The sequence below is a fragment of the Candoia aspera genome, chromosome 7 (genome assembly GCF_035149785.1).
Source record: "Candoia aspera isolate rCanAsp1 chromosome 7, rCanAsp1.hap2, whole genome shotgun sequence".
Lineage (NCBI taxonomy): Eukaryota > Metazoa > Chordata > Lepidosauria > Squamata > Boidae > Candoia > Candoia aspera.
In genome coordinates, this window is record NC_086159.1 from 84012312 (window position 1) to 84027588 (window position 15277).

At 46.5% G+C, this 15277-nt stretch overlaps 2 protein-coding genes across 2 annotated transcripts in view; both read right to left on the minus strand.

Annotated features, from left to right (window-relative positions):
- TSPAN9 (tetraspanin 9) overlaps positions 1–15277 on the minus strand; it is a 261741-nt gene that overhangs the window by 103472 nt on the left and 142992 nt on the right. The gene's annotated exons all lie outside the window — the stretch shown is intronic.
- On the minus strand, positions 11364–14353 carry TEX52 (testis expressed 52). The gene is made up of 2 exons (XM_063309376.1): positions 13836–14353; positions 11364–11589 (listed from the first exon to the last, which is right to left on the minus strand). The coding sequence occupies exons 1-2, from the start codon at positions 14351–14353 to the stop codon at positions 11364–11366; spliced, it is 744 nt and encodes a 247-aa protein (XP_063165446.1).

Genomic DNA, 15277 nt, shown 5'->3' on the forward strand with positions numbered 1-15277 from the left:
CTGGGCTAAAATATGGAAGTGTTTTTTATTGCTTTTTTCCATGAATTATTTTGAGTTCCCATGTAGGCTGCAGCCTTGATGTTTCTAACTAGGTCTGACCATCTGTAGCTTCTCAAAATCAGCCATGGTTCAGGGTATTTTTCCTTTGACCTCAAATAAATATGTAGAATCAATATTTCCTTAAATACAGAAATAATTAGTACAGCAGGACAATCAACACTTCCAGCAGATCAAAAGCCCTCTTAAAGGGAAACGTGTTCAATGTGTGATGGATGAACTTCTCCAGATGGGCAGCTCTGAAGGGCAGTGAGACTGGTCAGAGGCTGGGCCCTGTTGCCAACAAAGAGGGCATGAAAGTATCTCAGTGCAATCAAGAAGCCATTTATCCATGAGTCCCATGGTAGAGCAGTTTTAATCTGTTCTTACCAAGGCTCAAACCAACCACATAGCACACTTCATCTCCACCCTCAGGCCTCCAACTCCATGCAGAGAGAACCACCTTCTGCATCTATGAACCAGGGTCCCCTGGGACAGATTGTGGTGGCTGTGACATCCGGAGTCTCTCCTGAATGAGCAACCACAGCACAGAACCTGAATACTCCTCTGAATGAATCCAACCCTGCCTCAGGATTACCTCAGCTACTTCTGGAGAGGATATTGCTAAGCAACGGTCCTGGTCACCCAACTGGAGGACCTGCTGAGCAAGATTGGATTCTTATGGACTGCCAGGACCACCTCTCCTGCTCAGCCCTCCACTCCTAGTCTGTTAATACCATGGACCATGTCATAGATATCCAAGGAAGAAATAAGAAATGAGATCTGGCATTTAGGCAGATTAAGAAAGACACCAATAAGGGTCATGGGAACCCTGGGTCAGTTGTTCACTGAAAGAAGGATGACTGTATAACATCAGGTTGAGCCAACCGCCAGCTCAGTTCAGGAATCCAAACTAAGGTTGTCGAGCCTCTGCGCAAACACATCCAGTGAAGGAGGAAGCCCTGTTTTTCTCAACTACTAGTTACTCTACAGTTTCTAGCATGACATTCACCTGGATCTGGATCTTCTGGCCCTATTCTGTCTCACTGCCTAAAGCTTACATCATAGGACCCTTTCAGCTTCTTCAGTGCTATCCCCACACTTTGGGTGTGGGCTCATCTGCACCACCGTTTTGCCATGGAGCCAGAAGATGTCACATCAGGATAACTTGCACTGCCCCGCAGTGTGTCCTCAACATGCATCTGCAAGGGTGACAGCTACCATGATGATAAATCTGACCCTCCACATGTTTCTATGTACACGGCCACCATCTTTACATTTTTCACATACTCTGCAGACACCCCTACACACCTGGAATGGGCCCAGGCTCGCACACCTGCCCACACAGCTCCTCCATGTGATACTGTAAAGGCAGAGATTGGTGGTTCTCTCTAGCTGAAATGCAGACCTCCCCAGCCATGGGCAAACCAGAATCAATTGCCATGTATGGCGTGTATTTGGACGAAGCTTGGAAAGTCTGGGTTCTCCAGTAAGTCATTTTCCACAAAGGATTGTCAGCATACCCACCTGACAACCACTGGATAGTAGCAAATAATTGATCTTAACTACAGCATAGTTGCTGCATGGTTTTGTGAAGCCCAGTTGCAGGCCCTGCACATGTGTTCCTGGAGATGGAGTTCAAGAAAGTGTGCACGAGAAAGGTGTTCAGCTGTGGCATGCTTTTGGCCACATCCATGTAATTTCTCCAAAGTGATTATTGACAGTTCAGCTACAGCAGTTGACCTATCCACTTATTGATTGCTAGGTGGCAGCAAAGAGTCAGAATTTCCACCTCTCTTGGCTGCCATCTAGTGATTGTCTGGATCTGTGCAGCCAAGAGGCAGCGAGTAGAAAAGTATTGCTGAAGAGCTGGAATCTGAGAAATCACTTAACACTCTTGTGCCAAATCTCAACAACGTACTGCTCTGATCCCATATAACTCTGATCACCCAGGGTAGTAAGAGAGGAAACAAGGGTGCTGTATGTTGAAGCCATCTTTTTTACCAGAGTGCTTCTATGATGGTGTGAATGTGCCTGGGAAAAGGAACTGAGGGTCCAGGGCTTTCTTTGGAGCAGTGGTTTCTGGGAAGGGAATTCCTGCCACAAACACTGGAGAAGCACCAAAGAGTCCTTCTCAAGTACTCTTTGGTGCACACTTTTGGGTGCACTAAGATGGAGATGGTCCTGTCGGTTTCAGGGCTTCATGCTCCTCCATTCACCAATCCCTCTGAAACAGCTGCAGAAGGCGGAGTTCCAACCACCTGGCAGCGCCGTGCTGAGCCCAGGGGCCAGAAGGAAGGGAACAGCTCCACTGCAGACCTGCTGGGTCCCCTGGGGCTAATCAGACCACCCCTCCCAACCCTTCAGGTCTTCCCCTCTTCCATTTCTGTTCCCTTCCATGCCAAAACCGCACAGGCTGCTGCCCTCTCAGCAGCAGGCTGATTACAAGATGGAGTCTTGCTGGGAGGGCAGGTTCTGTGGCAAGCAGGTGGGGCAGATGAGCCCTTTGTCTCAGAGTAATAAGCTGGTCCTCCAGGAGACTGCAGAATTATCTGTTGACTTGTCCGTGGAAAGGAGCAACTCAGTGTTAAATACGCACAGTTGAGTAATTTGGTTGGCCCCAATCCTGTTAGCCTTCAGAAAAGCTTTAAATACTTGGCCATCCTGCTAGAGGTTGGGGCCAGAATGAGTAGTTTTTATTGGGAGAGGTGTGTGAATGTGAGCCAGGTTGATTGCTTGCTTTTATCATGGATTGTTGTTGTAAGCCACTCAGAGTGGCACTGTTCAAGTTGGGCAGCCATATAAGTCCATTAATTGTATGTATGTATCTTATCCCGGCTTGAGATGCCATTCCCTTGTCCTTTGGGTTGCAGGCTTGCTGTGATACAGGGCTGAGTTGACTAAGTCTAATGCCTTTACTGAAACAGAAACTGCATCCAAGAAGGGTTCCACAGAAACCAAGTTGAAGCCTGGTGCTTAACTAGCCAAAGTTTTAGCCTAACAGTGGGCACGTGTGAAGCAGATACCATACAGAGAAGCTTCCTAACAAGAGAAAACCCAGGAGCCAGCCAACCCAACAAGGAAAACATTCCAGCGTTCTCTATCCGGGTTGCTAGGGAAGATGACCCTGGATGACACTCGGGTGCATTTTGGACCACACAATTCCTTCCGAGGCAGTTTAGTCCCAAACTTGCAGGCTTGGTGTGACTCCCTGACACTGTTGTCCCTAAAGTCAGTCTAAGATAATATTAATATCAGTAATTGATACCACGGTGAATCACACTGGGCTACATTTTGAACAGCGTGCCAAAATTGCTCACTAAAAGATGCTCTAATGTTTGCAAAAAAAGAAAAAAGAAAAGTTGAGTAATAGCTGGACAGTAATTGCTTGATGCCATTATGTAAAGCAAAGCAGTGATTTTTGCCCACCAGTCACCATGTGACATTGGAAATCACTCATTTAAAATGCATTTTTGTAATACAGTTCATAAGCCTATTCCCTGTGGTCTGTCCAGCTTGCAAAAGCTTTTCTCTTCAAGAATGAATTTCATTCATAATTGATAGTCCTCTCTGCAGCATGACTGTACAAGCCTACAAATGCTACAACTCTCTGCAGTATTTCTAGCCAGGAATATAATCCAGCTCATGTTCCAGCTGAAGTACAGGGATCTCTGGAAAAAAAGGGGTTTCTTTTGGTTTTGATCAGCCACAATTTCCTCCACAGTGCTGTGTAGGAACCCAGTCTCCTGAACGGGTTGCTGTGGGGAAAATCTAGTGATAGGAGAAGCTCCTGGAGGAAAGGGAAGATCGAAACACGACCAATAAGGGCAGGCCCAGCGCTGAGTGGGTGCATGCAGGTTCCCCGCACTCTTAACCCATGAACAAGCATGGCTTTCTTTTTCAAAGTCCCACAGCTCCGGAAAACCCCGTGGCTGAGATTGTAAACACAGGACTGGGCGTTTAGAGGAGCCAGGTCTGGCCATAGCTTACCATAGATCTTTTCAATGGACAAACTGTTTGCCTCGTAGCCAATGACCATTGCTGGTATTCCAAGCAGGAAGGCTCAAATGAACATTCAATGCCTGCCTATCAGTCCTCACTGACTCTAGCCTTTACATATTAAAATAAACATGATTAATCGGGAATACAGGACTACTGGTAGAACTCAACAGCTTGTATTATAAGTCCAAAATGGGTTGGTTTGGACGAGGGGCACCTGTGTGCATTTTGCTCCCTGGAGAAATCTGCCCAGGAGAAAGATGCACCTGGTTTTCTCCCCCTCCAACTCATCCCCACCTGCCATTGTCTGTGTTTATAGAATATGTTGGTGTCCTCATGGAGGAATGATAGTTCACTTGCAGGATCAGCAATGTTAGCTGATCCTGGATAAAGACCAGAATAAGGCACAGGAGGCCATGAGCAGCAATAGAGAACGAATCGTGGCTTGAAAGATGGCCAGCATTAAACAAATGAGGCCACGAGTGCCCAGGCCAGTGACTTCATTCACACCTGGAGCAAAGGCTGTTAGACTGATGTTAAACAATCTGAGGTGCTGGGATATCTCTCTGAAGAATGAGCAATGAGTCCTAAATTGGAGTATTAGGAAAACAGAACCATGAGAGATTTTGTGAAGGCTTATTTTCTTCTGATGGGTTAAGTCTGAGTTGCAGGGGTCTCAGCTACAAACACAAAGAGGCAGAAATAAAAATGTAAGGGGAAAGATTTGAAGAGGATTCTAGTTGATTCCAGAACAAAATTGCATTCTGAATCAGTTCTGTGGTCAATCAGAGAGGTGGGAAGCTGGTAGAGTATGAAGCCCATGTTCAAGTCCATGTTCAACCACTTAACTTCAGTGAGTGACTTTTGGCCAGTCTCCCTCTCTCTCAGCCCAACCCACCCCTCAAAGGTTACTCTTGAGTGTGTAAAATGAAGGCCAGTTCCTGCAGCAGCTCCCTCAAGGGTTTGGATAAAAGTCAAATGAATTTGAGATACCTGACCTCAGGAAAGAGGGACCTTTTCCCAGGGGCCTCATTGGGCCCCCATAGAGCAGCCCATCCATCTAACAGGGCATGAGTGAAGCTTGGCCTCTTCTGCCCACAGAGAGACGTCGCACGGGAGAGAGCAAAGCATGGGGAGCCCTGCGGATCAGTGCTGGGACCAGAGGAGTTAGATGGGTGGCGGAGGAGGTTCAGGCTGTCTTTCCTTAGGTCAGCTTCCCCGCTCCTGTTCTGGCACCCATAAGACTCTTCCTAACAAACCACGAGACAAGGCCAAACATACAGAAAGACATTGTGCTTAATGCCGCTACTGTGTTTCTGTGATGTAAGGTGACAATAAATAATCAGGTACCCTTCCAAGAAAAGGGGGACCAAATACGATAGGAACGCGTGCTGCGTGTGCACATTACGTTTATCTTTTATATGACCCTTTTTGCCTGTCCCTCGGCTGCCAGTGACTCCAGCCTGGTCCTCCTTGCTGAAGGCCTCCCCAGCCCTGAGAAATCCAGAAAGTTTTTACAGAGTGGGCTGCAGCCCAAAGCTGGCAGCCCCGTCCTCAGATTTCTTGCTTCCTTTTTGGCCACCAAATGAGGCCAGGCTGGGCTTCCTGCAGCTCTCCGTCCTTCCCTGGCGGAAGGGGCCTGGCGTTCTCCTTTGGTTGGAGTCAGCCGTTTGAGCCCTGGGCTTTTAGACAACTTAATAAACTGCCAAGTAAAAATTCTGGAGGTTGGAATGACAAGCTTTTAGCCTCTGGGCCAGCCCCTCCCAGAAAAAAGAAGCCTTTCCTGGCAAGGAAAATGCTGTTGTTGCAAATTAAAAAAACCTCAGCAGTCCTTGTCTTTGCAGAAAGCTGCTGCTTGTCCCTGGGCTTCTTAGTGGTACAGTCTGCTTTCTGAAAGGAGGGCATTCCAGCTCCCCACACCACCCCATGTGTCTGTGCTCTCTCTCTCTCTCACACACGGAGAGGGACAGAGAGACAGTTTTATTAATTTTTTTTAAAAAACCTCATTGAGTCATTTTCAAGATGCTACAAAAATCAGGGGGGTTTTTTGTGCCCCCCGGTTCATATGGGCATCCATCTCGGAATGGTTTTATTCCTGTAGCTTTCCTCTCCCGGCAAAGGTCTTAGAAGCCAAATGAGGCCTTATTTTGAGAGACTGGAGAAACTGCCTCCCCACCCGCCACCCCCAGCGTCTCTTTGTATCTTGGTCTCTCACTGGTCTTCAGAGAAGGCGTTTTCCATCCAGTAGGGGCCCTGGATCTCATAGCCTTCTCTCCTTCCTTATGGCCTGGATTCGCCTTGATCTCCTGCAGAGGTTCTGTCCTGGCTGTGCGGCTGCTGCTTAAAGCCAATGTCTGCGATTCTGCTTGCCCCTGTGAATGGCCCTCAGGCTTTAGGTAGGCAACTGGCAGTGGGTTCAGATTCTGGCATTATCCCATCCCTGCTGGATTCAAGCTGAGTGTGTGTGATCCTTCCGTCAAGTCAAGAAAAGAAAATGCTCCGGCAAAGAATGTCTCCGTGGGCTTCAGCCTCCTTGCAAAGCCTGCTTGTATTTCAGACAAAGTGGAAATGAGACCCACAGCTCTGGTCTTCCAGCCTGAGCAAAGGGAGGCTTTCAGGACCATGAGTTAATTAAGCCATCTCCCATTATTCTGGCTTTCCTCCCACCTCCCATCTGAAGCAATGGAGTAGATGACCCCAGTCTTAATTGGAAGTAAATTGTTATTAAAAGACTATAATAACAGGAAGCGTGGGCAGCTAAAAAAAAAAAGCAATACAAGGTTACCTGTATTAAACCTTGGAGGAATAATACGTGTAGGACGGATTACAAGTCAGTTAAGGGCCCATCCTGTTGTGTGAACTTGCCACCCTGCCAGTGCTGAAACAAAAGGGGAGTATTTTTCACTCAAAACCACATGGGGACAATTATGAGGCAAATTCCATTCCCCAGGTCAGCAGATCCAAAAATCTGGTCAACCATGGGGCAGTGCCCAGTCAATCCTCCAAGGAAAGAGATGGAAATGTGAGGTGGTTAAAAACACAAGGTGCTCCATTACAGAAACTTCCAGTGGGGGATTGGCAAAACAGCATTCCGCGATCGACTGCTAAGCTAGCAGCTGGGAGGCAGGGATTGCCATCATTTCCTAAGCGGTGTTGAAGCCTTAAACAGACTCAAAAGCTGCCCACCCCACTTCTAAAGCACCATTTTTTTTCTTTTTAAATTATTATTAAGGAGAGACTCTTTGCAACAAAGAAATGCAGAATCTCTTGATGGTTTTCATTACTTTTGGAAGTTATTAATTTGTTAATTTGGCTTTTTTTCTAAATATATTTTTTCTCTCTTTTTTCTTTTTATATTGTATTGTTGGATTTAAAGACTTTTGCCTGTTTACTGTTACTTTTTTCAAAGTCTGAAGGATTACAAAAGAATTACCCACTTCATTGAATTTGGGGAGCTGAGCTTTGATCTATCTGCTTTCCCTACCTTTATTTTTCCACCCCTGCTGATTAACACTTTCTTTCTGACAGCATTTTGTCTACTATCCTGAGGCACTAGAGGATGCCATAACGTTCCATGGATGGATATGGAAGATTTTAAAGATATTTTTAAGGAGCTGTACCTCTAGGTTACTTATGCTTTGGGCCATCTCTTAGAAAGTTATTTGGAAAATAAGGTCCTGGTCTCAAAGAAAAAAATGAGGAGTAACGTCCCAAAGCCAAAAAGTGAAGGGAAGAAGATTCACCTCTGGAATGTTAATTTTGAAGAAGGAAAAACTTTGGGTGTAAAAGGAACGGAAATGGCTGCATTCTTGGAATATCGAGATCAAAGACAAGGTTTAAGCCTCAAGGGACAGAAGGTCCTTGAAAACGAGTTGGACTTTACAAGGCAAGTCAAGGACTGCAAGGAGAAAGCCGTGTGTGTAACACTGAGATATACTGTAGAAATCCCTTAGTTTACTTTGAAGTGGGTTAACTGTTTAACTGTGTTTATTAGGATGGTCTTTTGAAGGGTTAGACAGATGTTTTTGCTTTTGGGATAATGAATTTACCTTGGGTAAAAGGATATTCATAAGGTTATTGTTTAAATATGTAATGGTGGAGATATGTTTGACTATATAAATGCTTTGGTTAGGAGTAAAATTGAAATGAGGAAGGGTAATATTTGTTATCTATTAAGGGGGGATTTTTTTTTATGTTATAAAATTTTATATATATCTCCATTTCAAGGGGAAAATAGTGTTTTAGAGGAAGTGTTATATTGAGAATGGAAATGTTTATAGAAGCAATGCTCATTCCAGTTCGAACGAGAGGAAGGGACTGATATTGACTTATTTATATCTTTGTTCGAGAAAGTCAGAAGTTCGTGCGTATGTATTATCTGGTATGTAGTAGTCCTTTTTTTGTATTTTTGTGCTTAGTTCCTTTTTTCTCTTGTGGCATACTTTATTTCATTTCTTGTAGTTTTATGTTTTTTTGAAAAACTTAATAAAGCTTTATTTTAAAAAAAATCACCAGGTGCTCCATTACAGAACTCACTGGAGGGGGCAGAGGGAATAGTCTTAAAGGACCGGAGGAAGCACATTCAGATTTGCAAGGCTGATCTCAGCCCAACAAGGTAGACCAGACTAAGAAACCAAGGCCATACCGGTTAGGACTACTTTTACTGTAACAGCTGTAGTAGCAGAATCTTGCAAGTCTGAATGTGCTTCCCCCTCCCTCCCTTTATCTTCTTGTGAACTAGGGAGGGGCTTGTCTGAGACGCTTTCTCAAGTTACTTCTGGACTCCGGCTCAAGCCCCTTTTATCTAACTGTTGCCTTGGTAACAGAGCTCTTCCTCCTGTCCTTCAAGGCCATTCCTCCTGCCCTCTGCACTCACCAACAAGGCCTGGCCACACAGGACACACCTTCCAAAGGCTAATTGGCTATAGCCTCCTGCTGCCTCCTTGACCCTTACTGATGTAATGAAGCTTTGCCAGGCGGGCCCGGAGGAAGCAGTGTGGCGCCTGCATTCTTCAGTAAGGTGGCCGTTGTGACCCAGCTAGCATGACTGTGCACTGCCAGATCAAGTATAAGGAAATGTCACTGGGTTAGAGGCTGAGTTGAGCCTGGTGTGTGAACAGAACCAAACCTAATGATGAAGCTAAAGAACTGTGTAATTTTTGCATGGTCTGGGGAGAGGGTCAGAATGGCAGTTCCCAAAAAACACACGCCCCATTTATTGCATGCAGACAGGACTGGGATTGGGTAAAACTGTGTGTGTGTTTTCATTTTACATTTGTATGGAGCAGTTATATAAAACTTCCTCTGGCCAGCATGTAGGAGCTAGGAGAACGTTCATGAGGAGGATGGCTCTCTCCTTCTGCTGGCTTCGTGATGATATCAAAGAGTTATTTTATCTTTGGAATCTGGAACAATTTGAGAGCATGTGAGCCATATTTTTATACAGATGCCGAGCAGGAGTGAGTGGATGGACTGAGACCCTTCTCGTGGAGGTGCGTTGCTCTGCTCCAGAAACAGTTTTTTAAAAGGCCAGCCTGCCTCTGGGGAGCTGCTTTGCTTCCTCAACACAGCAAACTGGGAATCTTCTCAGATTTTCACACCATTTAGTTCCCACTTGCTTGCTGAAGTATGTTGTCAAATATTTTGTTGAAATAAAGTTATATCACATTTATAGCTTTCTTACACTCTACCTTCCCTGTTAGAAAGTAAGTGTTTTGTAGTGTATTCTGATTAGGGTCTAAGCAAACTGGTCAAAGCCCAAAGCTCAAGTCCAATGTCAATGTGGGAGACAAAGTCGCACCCTGTGAGACCCTTCAGACTAATAAACAATAACTCCCCAGCTTTACTTTCTAGACATAGCCTGAAAGGAAGAACCTCTAAAAAACAGTGCCCCGATACCCACTCTCTTTAGATTGTTCAAAAGGTTATCACTTTTGATAGTACTTAAAAATGACAAAACGTCTAGGAGAACTAGCAAAGTTTTACAGTCCCCCATCCACTCTCAGGTATAGTTTCCCTACAGAATACACTGGATTTCAGTTCCTATTGACCAACAGTCTCTCTATCTTATCTGGATTTTATACAGCTAACTAATGAATTTGAGCTCTAATCCCCTTTAGGTTGGATGTAAGGAGCAAGCTTTACCATTCTTAATCCAGCTTGAAGGAGATGAGTTGCCATCATCAATATATTGAAGGCACCTGATGTCAGAGCTCCAGCAGAGTACTTTCCTAGGAATTCTAAAGATTTTTGGGATAGCATCAGGGACACCCGAGGTCACTGGCCAATTGTAGTTTTCCAGCATTACCTTTTGGATACAGTCTGGCAGAAAATGCAAAACAGCATCCCCAAAGTCCGGTCTATGTGATGACAAGATTTAAAACAGCTGAGTGGTCCAAGAGACCCACCAGGGCCACTGTCACTCCCCCCAGTCCGTTTCCAGTTCACTCAGCCAAGGGAATCTCAATTCCACATCCAGCAGAAACCTTGCTTGAAGCAAATGCAGATGAACATTTAATTAATTTATTAAATACTTGTTCAGCAGCAAAACATGTGCAAAACTTTGTGACCTGACCTCCTCAGTGTCCTTTCAGACCCTCGCATTTTAGGTTTGAAACAAAATAGGCTTTAAAATACAAATGTTTCTGGCCTAGGCAGTACAGTGGAAGGGACTGGTTATATTTCTGCTGCTATTGGGTTAGCTGGAAAGGGGATGCAAGTGTCAGGTGGGAGGAAGATGTTCCCGTTATTTTAAACACATTTCTGAAAGGCTGACGAACATCCTTGACATTGCACACTACTGAAGAAGGGGCTACAACTGACCAGCCACAGCTACTGGAGCTCTGAAATTTGAGTAGTCCCCTTAGGTCATATCCAGGACACAGTACAACACACTTAGGCTGCATCCAACGCTGAAGCTCGGGAGAAAAGTTCAGAAAAGCACACAGCTTATGCCAGTGATGCTTTGTGATTTCTAATCATGTTTTGCTGATCAATATGGAGCTCTTAAGAAAGGGTTTCAGGTTAGCCTGGTAAGAATGCTGCTTCCTTAACATTCCCACAGCACGTTGACCCATCGCTGAGCATGACTGGGGGCCCTCGAGATACGAACACCCAGGTCCCTTTGCAGAGATCCCAGGATCCTCTTGGGAGAAGGAATGACTATCAAACCGACGTTTGCACCTTGAGTGCTTCTTGAGCATGGACAGTACTGGAGGCTGCTGCTGGCTATTCTGGACTGCTTGGCCAGACATTTGGACTTCCCAGCAGCTCAGAACTGCTCTAAAGGGCAGCATTCAGACTGCTCTGTTTATTTCACCGACAGGAGTTCAAGACGGAATGTGGCTCCCAGAAAGGGCCAGTTCCTGGTATTTTTCCACCACCTCCTGGTAAATGGGGCTGCTGTTCTTCAGAACAAACCCAATGGCGGAGTCTTGGTAATGGGGTTGGAGGCTCGGACAGGGATCACGCCAACATTCTGCAGAAGGAGGTTTGACCGGCCGCAGTTGAACACAGAGGGAAGCCAGGCTTTTTCCTGAAAGCAGATGCCTGTACCTGTCCAAAAGATAAGGCAAGAATGATAACAACTCTTACCATTTATACCATTTGCATAAAGGAAGCCAGAATCATGCCCCATGTTCTGAAGACCAGTTAGCGGTATTTCAGAATAAGCAGAGACAAGAGCCAGATTTGCCAGATCTTGTTCCAAACCATGGGGAAGCCATGGTTCTTTGCTGGGTTGCCTAAGAATGAATCAAGGGCCCAAGATTAGGGTCTCCTTGTGCTGAGAATACAGGTAGTCCTCACTTAACGACCACAATTGAGACCAGCATTTTGGTTGCTAAAGCAGTCATTAAGCGAATTTTACCTGATTTTACAACCTTTTTTGGGGCGGTTTTTAAGCAAATCCCCATGGGCATTAAGCGAACCACACAGTCATTAGGCAAATCACGTGGTTCCCCATTGATTTGGCTTGGCTTGCCAGAAGCCAGCTGGGAAGGTCAAAAATGGTGATCATGTGACCACAGGATGTTGTGACAGTCATAAATGTGAACCAGCTGCCAAGCGCCCAAATCATGATCACATGAGCTCAGGGACACTGCAACGGTCATAAGTATGAGAACTGGTTGTAAGTCAGGTTTTTCAGCACCATCCTAAGTCTGAACCATCACTAAACAAATGGTTGTTAAGTGAGGACTACCTGGAGGGCTAAAGAAATAAGCCTAAACTGGTGGAAAGTGTCTGCCAAAGGGAGAGCCGAGTATCAGCCCAGTTGCAAATACACGCTAAGAGGAACTCTTTTCAGAGAGGTCCACTAGCAGATTGGGAAACAGAGAAACGGTCATGGGTGCCCCTGCCCAGCTGCTTGAACAGAAGGCACACCATCTCTGACCACAACAGCACGAGGCACCAGAACTCCTTTTTAGTGGGCAGCAGAACAGAGATGGAGGTAGAGAAGTTAAAACAAGAGAAAATGGAGGAGGAACAAAACCAGAAGGAAATGAAGCCCCCCTCTGGAGGCTGCCAGTGCCCTCCACAGCCCACCTACCAGGGAGTCTCCTCAGATATTGCAGAACCCCCAGCATTGAAGGGAACTTGCAAAACAGCCTCTTCCCTTTAGAGCAGCGTTTCTCAACCTTGGCAACTTTAAGATGTGTGGACTTCCACTCCCAGAATTCCCCAGCCAGCCATGCTGATTTAGAGCACCTCTGCTCAGATTACTAGAGCCAGGATCAGGGAACTCTTTTGCGGTCCCTGCCAAGACATTTCAGGAGCCAGGGCAACTGATCCCCTGCACTTCCATAGAAGTGGAAGTGAAAAGCATCAGCTGAGCTCATCCTTCCTCCTGTCCCTACTTCTTACCTCTAACTGCAGTTTCTTTCTTTCCCAGAGAAGACTTACGTCACCCCTTCAAAGTAGCCCAGGTCAGGCAGCAGACTCCCCAGCTCTCCCCAGCATTCAGCACTCTTGAGAAGGCTCCGGGGACAGACCCCTTGTCCTGGCTTAGCAAGAACCATGCCGAGACGAGGAAGAAGTCTCTAGTGCCTTGTTATTGCTATAGTAGACAGAAAATCCTACCAAACTGAAGAAGCGTGGGAAAACCAGACAGATAAACCCCCAAAAGTCAAGGCGGGTCTGTTCTGTGTCTCTTTGAATGACAGCTCAAACTCTCTAAACTACGTGTGCGTTTTCCCCCCTGGATAGGGGCCCCCTCCTGTTCACCATCAGTACTCAAGACAGCCTTGAAGGCCTGGCTGTGGCTCCCTTCTCACCCTCTGGTACCCAGGGTAGTGGGGCCAGGTTGAGTTTCGGGCTTTTATGCTTTCTTCATTTCCCTGGCTTAAAGCATGTTTTTGTAACTGTTGCTGCATGGTTTCTCCAAGGTCATTTCTGGGGCTCTCTATGATTTTGGAAGTATAATTATTTTCCCTGCCTTTATTTATTTAACTAAATAGAAAGAGAAAATAATAGAAAGAAAAGGAGGTCAGAGGCACAATGCAGGACAGAACAAGACTGAAAAAGAAGAAGGGGGATTTTCATAACAGACTGCTGTGGTTGCCAGTGTTTTACAGCACGATAAACAGAATAATTGCTAATCTTAAGCTGGGTGATCTGTCACGGGAGGTTCTTATCCCCAGTGGCCATCCCCCGGTTCTGTGAAGGCAGCCTGGATGGCTGCACCCTTCAGGCAGAGCCTCCAGTCTGTGGGACCTTCTTATGGAGAAATAGCTTTGGGTGGGTTGGGCTCGGTCTGAGGAGCATCTGATGGAAGAAAACATTTAGGAAGTCGCATCTCTTACCGCCTGAATTCTTTGGGAGGGATGATATTTCCCCAAACGTCTAAAGGCGGAGCTCGGCACTCACTCCTCAGCTTCAGTTGCTCACACTGCTTCAGTTCTTTCTGGGTTTGTCTCAGAACTCTTTTTTTGTTCCTGCAGTCCACAAACAAGCCTTCCCCCTCGATGAATTTGACATAGGTGTTCCCATCCAAGAGCGAAGGAGGAGGAACTGGTGGCTCGGCCATGGAGGGTTTCCTGGGAGCAGTGATCCATCGCCACATGTTGCTGTCGAAAGGCTTGTCTGGCCTTGGGCGGTAGATAGGGGGCATTCTCCCAACATCCAGCCACGTGTGGTAGCCCCACACGTGCCAAAGGACAGCCTCCTCAAGGGGGCAACGGATTTTCTGGCAAACCCTGATTTTGTTATCTGTGTGTGGAGGTTTTTGAATGGCTAGTTTATGGTAGGGTCTGGGGGAAAACCCTGACCATGGGACATGTTTGTCTGTACACAGGAAGTGCCTCTCCTTCCATGTAGACATCTCGAAAAGGCCATAAGGTTGGTCCTAGGTGGGAAAGAGAAAGTGGCTCACAGACCGCCCAAGCTCCAGCAGTGTTACAATGTGCTATCTCAGCATCCTTGGCTAGTCAATCCTGCCTTGTGTGTCCCAGCCCCACTCTCTCTCCATAAATCTGCCATCTGCAATCCCTTTTGGGTAAGGTGGGTGCAGTGACCCACCTACAGGGCTGTGCAGAGGAGTTTTCGGGGTATCTGCAAGACAAAATTGCTCGGATCCACTCCACGCTAGACTCCAAGTGTGAGACAGGGTCTGTAGAGATACCAAGGGATCGTACTTACCATGTTATCTGGGAACAGTTTGATCCTGCTGGACCCAAGAGGACAGGATCCTCTGGACAGTAAATGCCACCACTTGCCAATTAGATCCATGTCCCTCCTGGCTGGTGAAAGCAGCTTGGGAGGTGACATGTGGTTGGGTCCAGGCGATGGTTAATACATCCTTGAGGGAGGGGGCGTTTCCAGCTGCCTTTAAGGAGGCACTGGTACAACCCCTCCTCAAGAACCCATCGTTGGACCCTACTGTACTGGATAATTTTCATCCAGTCTCCCACCTCCCTTTTTGGGGAAAGTGGTTGAGAAAGTGGTGGCATTACAACTCCAGAGGATTCTGGAGGAAACGTATTATCTGGACCCCTTTCAGTCAGGTTTCAGACCCAGCTATGGGACAGAAACAGCATTGGTCACACTTATGGATGACCTCTGGCAGGAGCGGGATGGGAGTAGTGCATCCATCCTCGCTCTTCTTGACCTCTCAGCGGCTTTCAGTACCATTGACCATGGTATCCTTTTGGGTCGGCTCAGGGAGTTGGGGGTGGGCGGCGTGGTTTTGCGCTGGTTCACCTCCTTCCTCCAGGGCCGGTCCCAGTCGGTGGTGATAGTGGGGGAG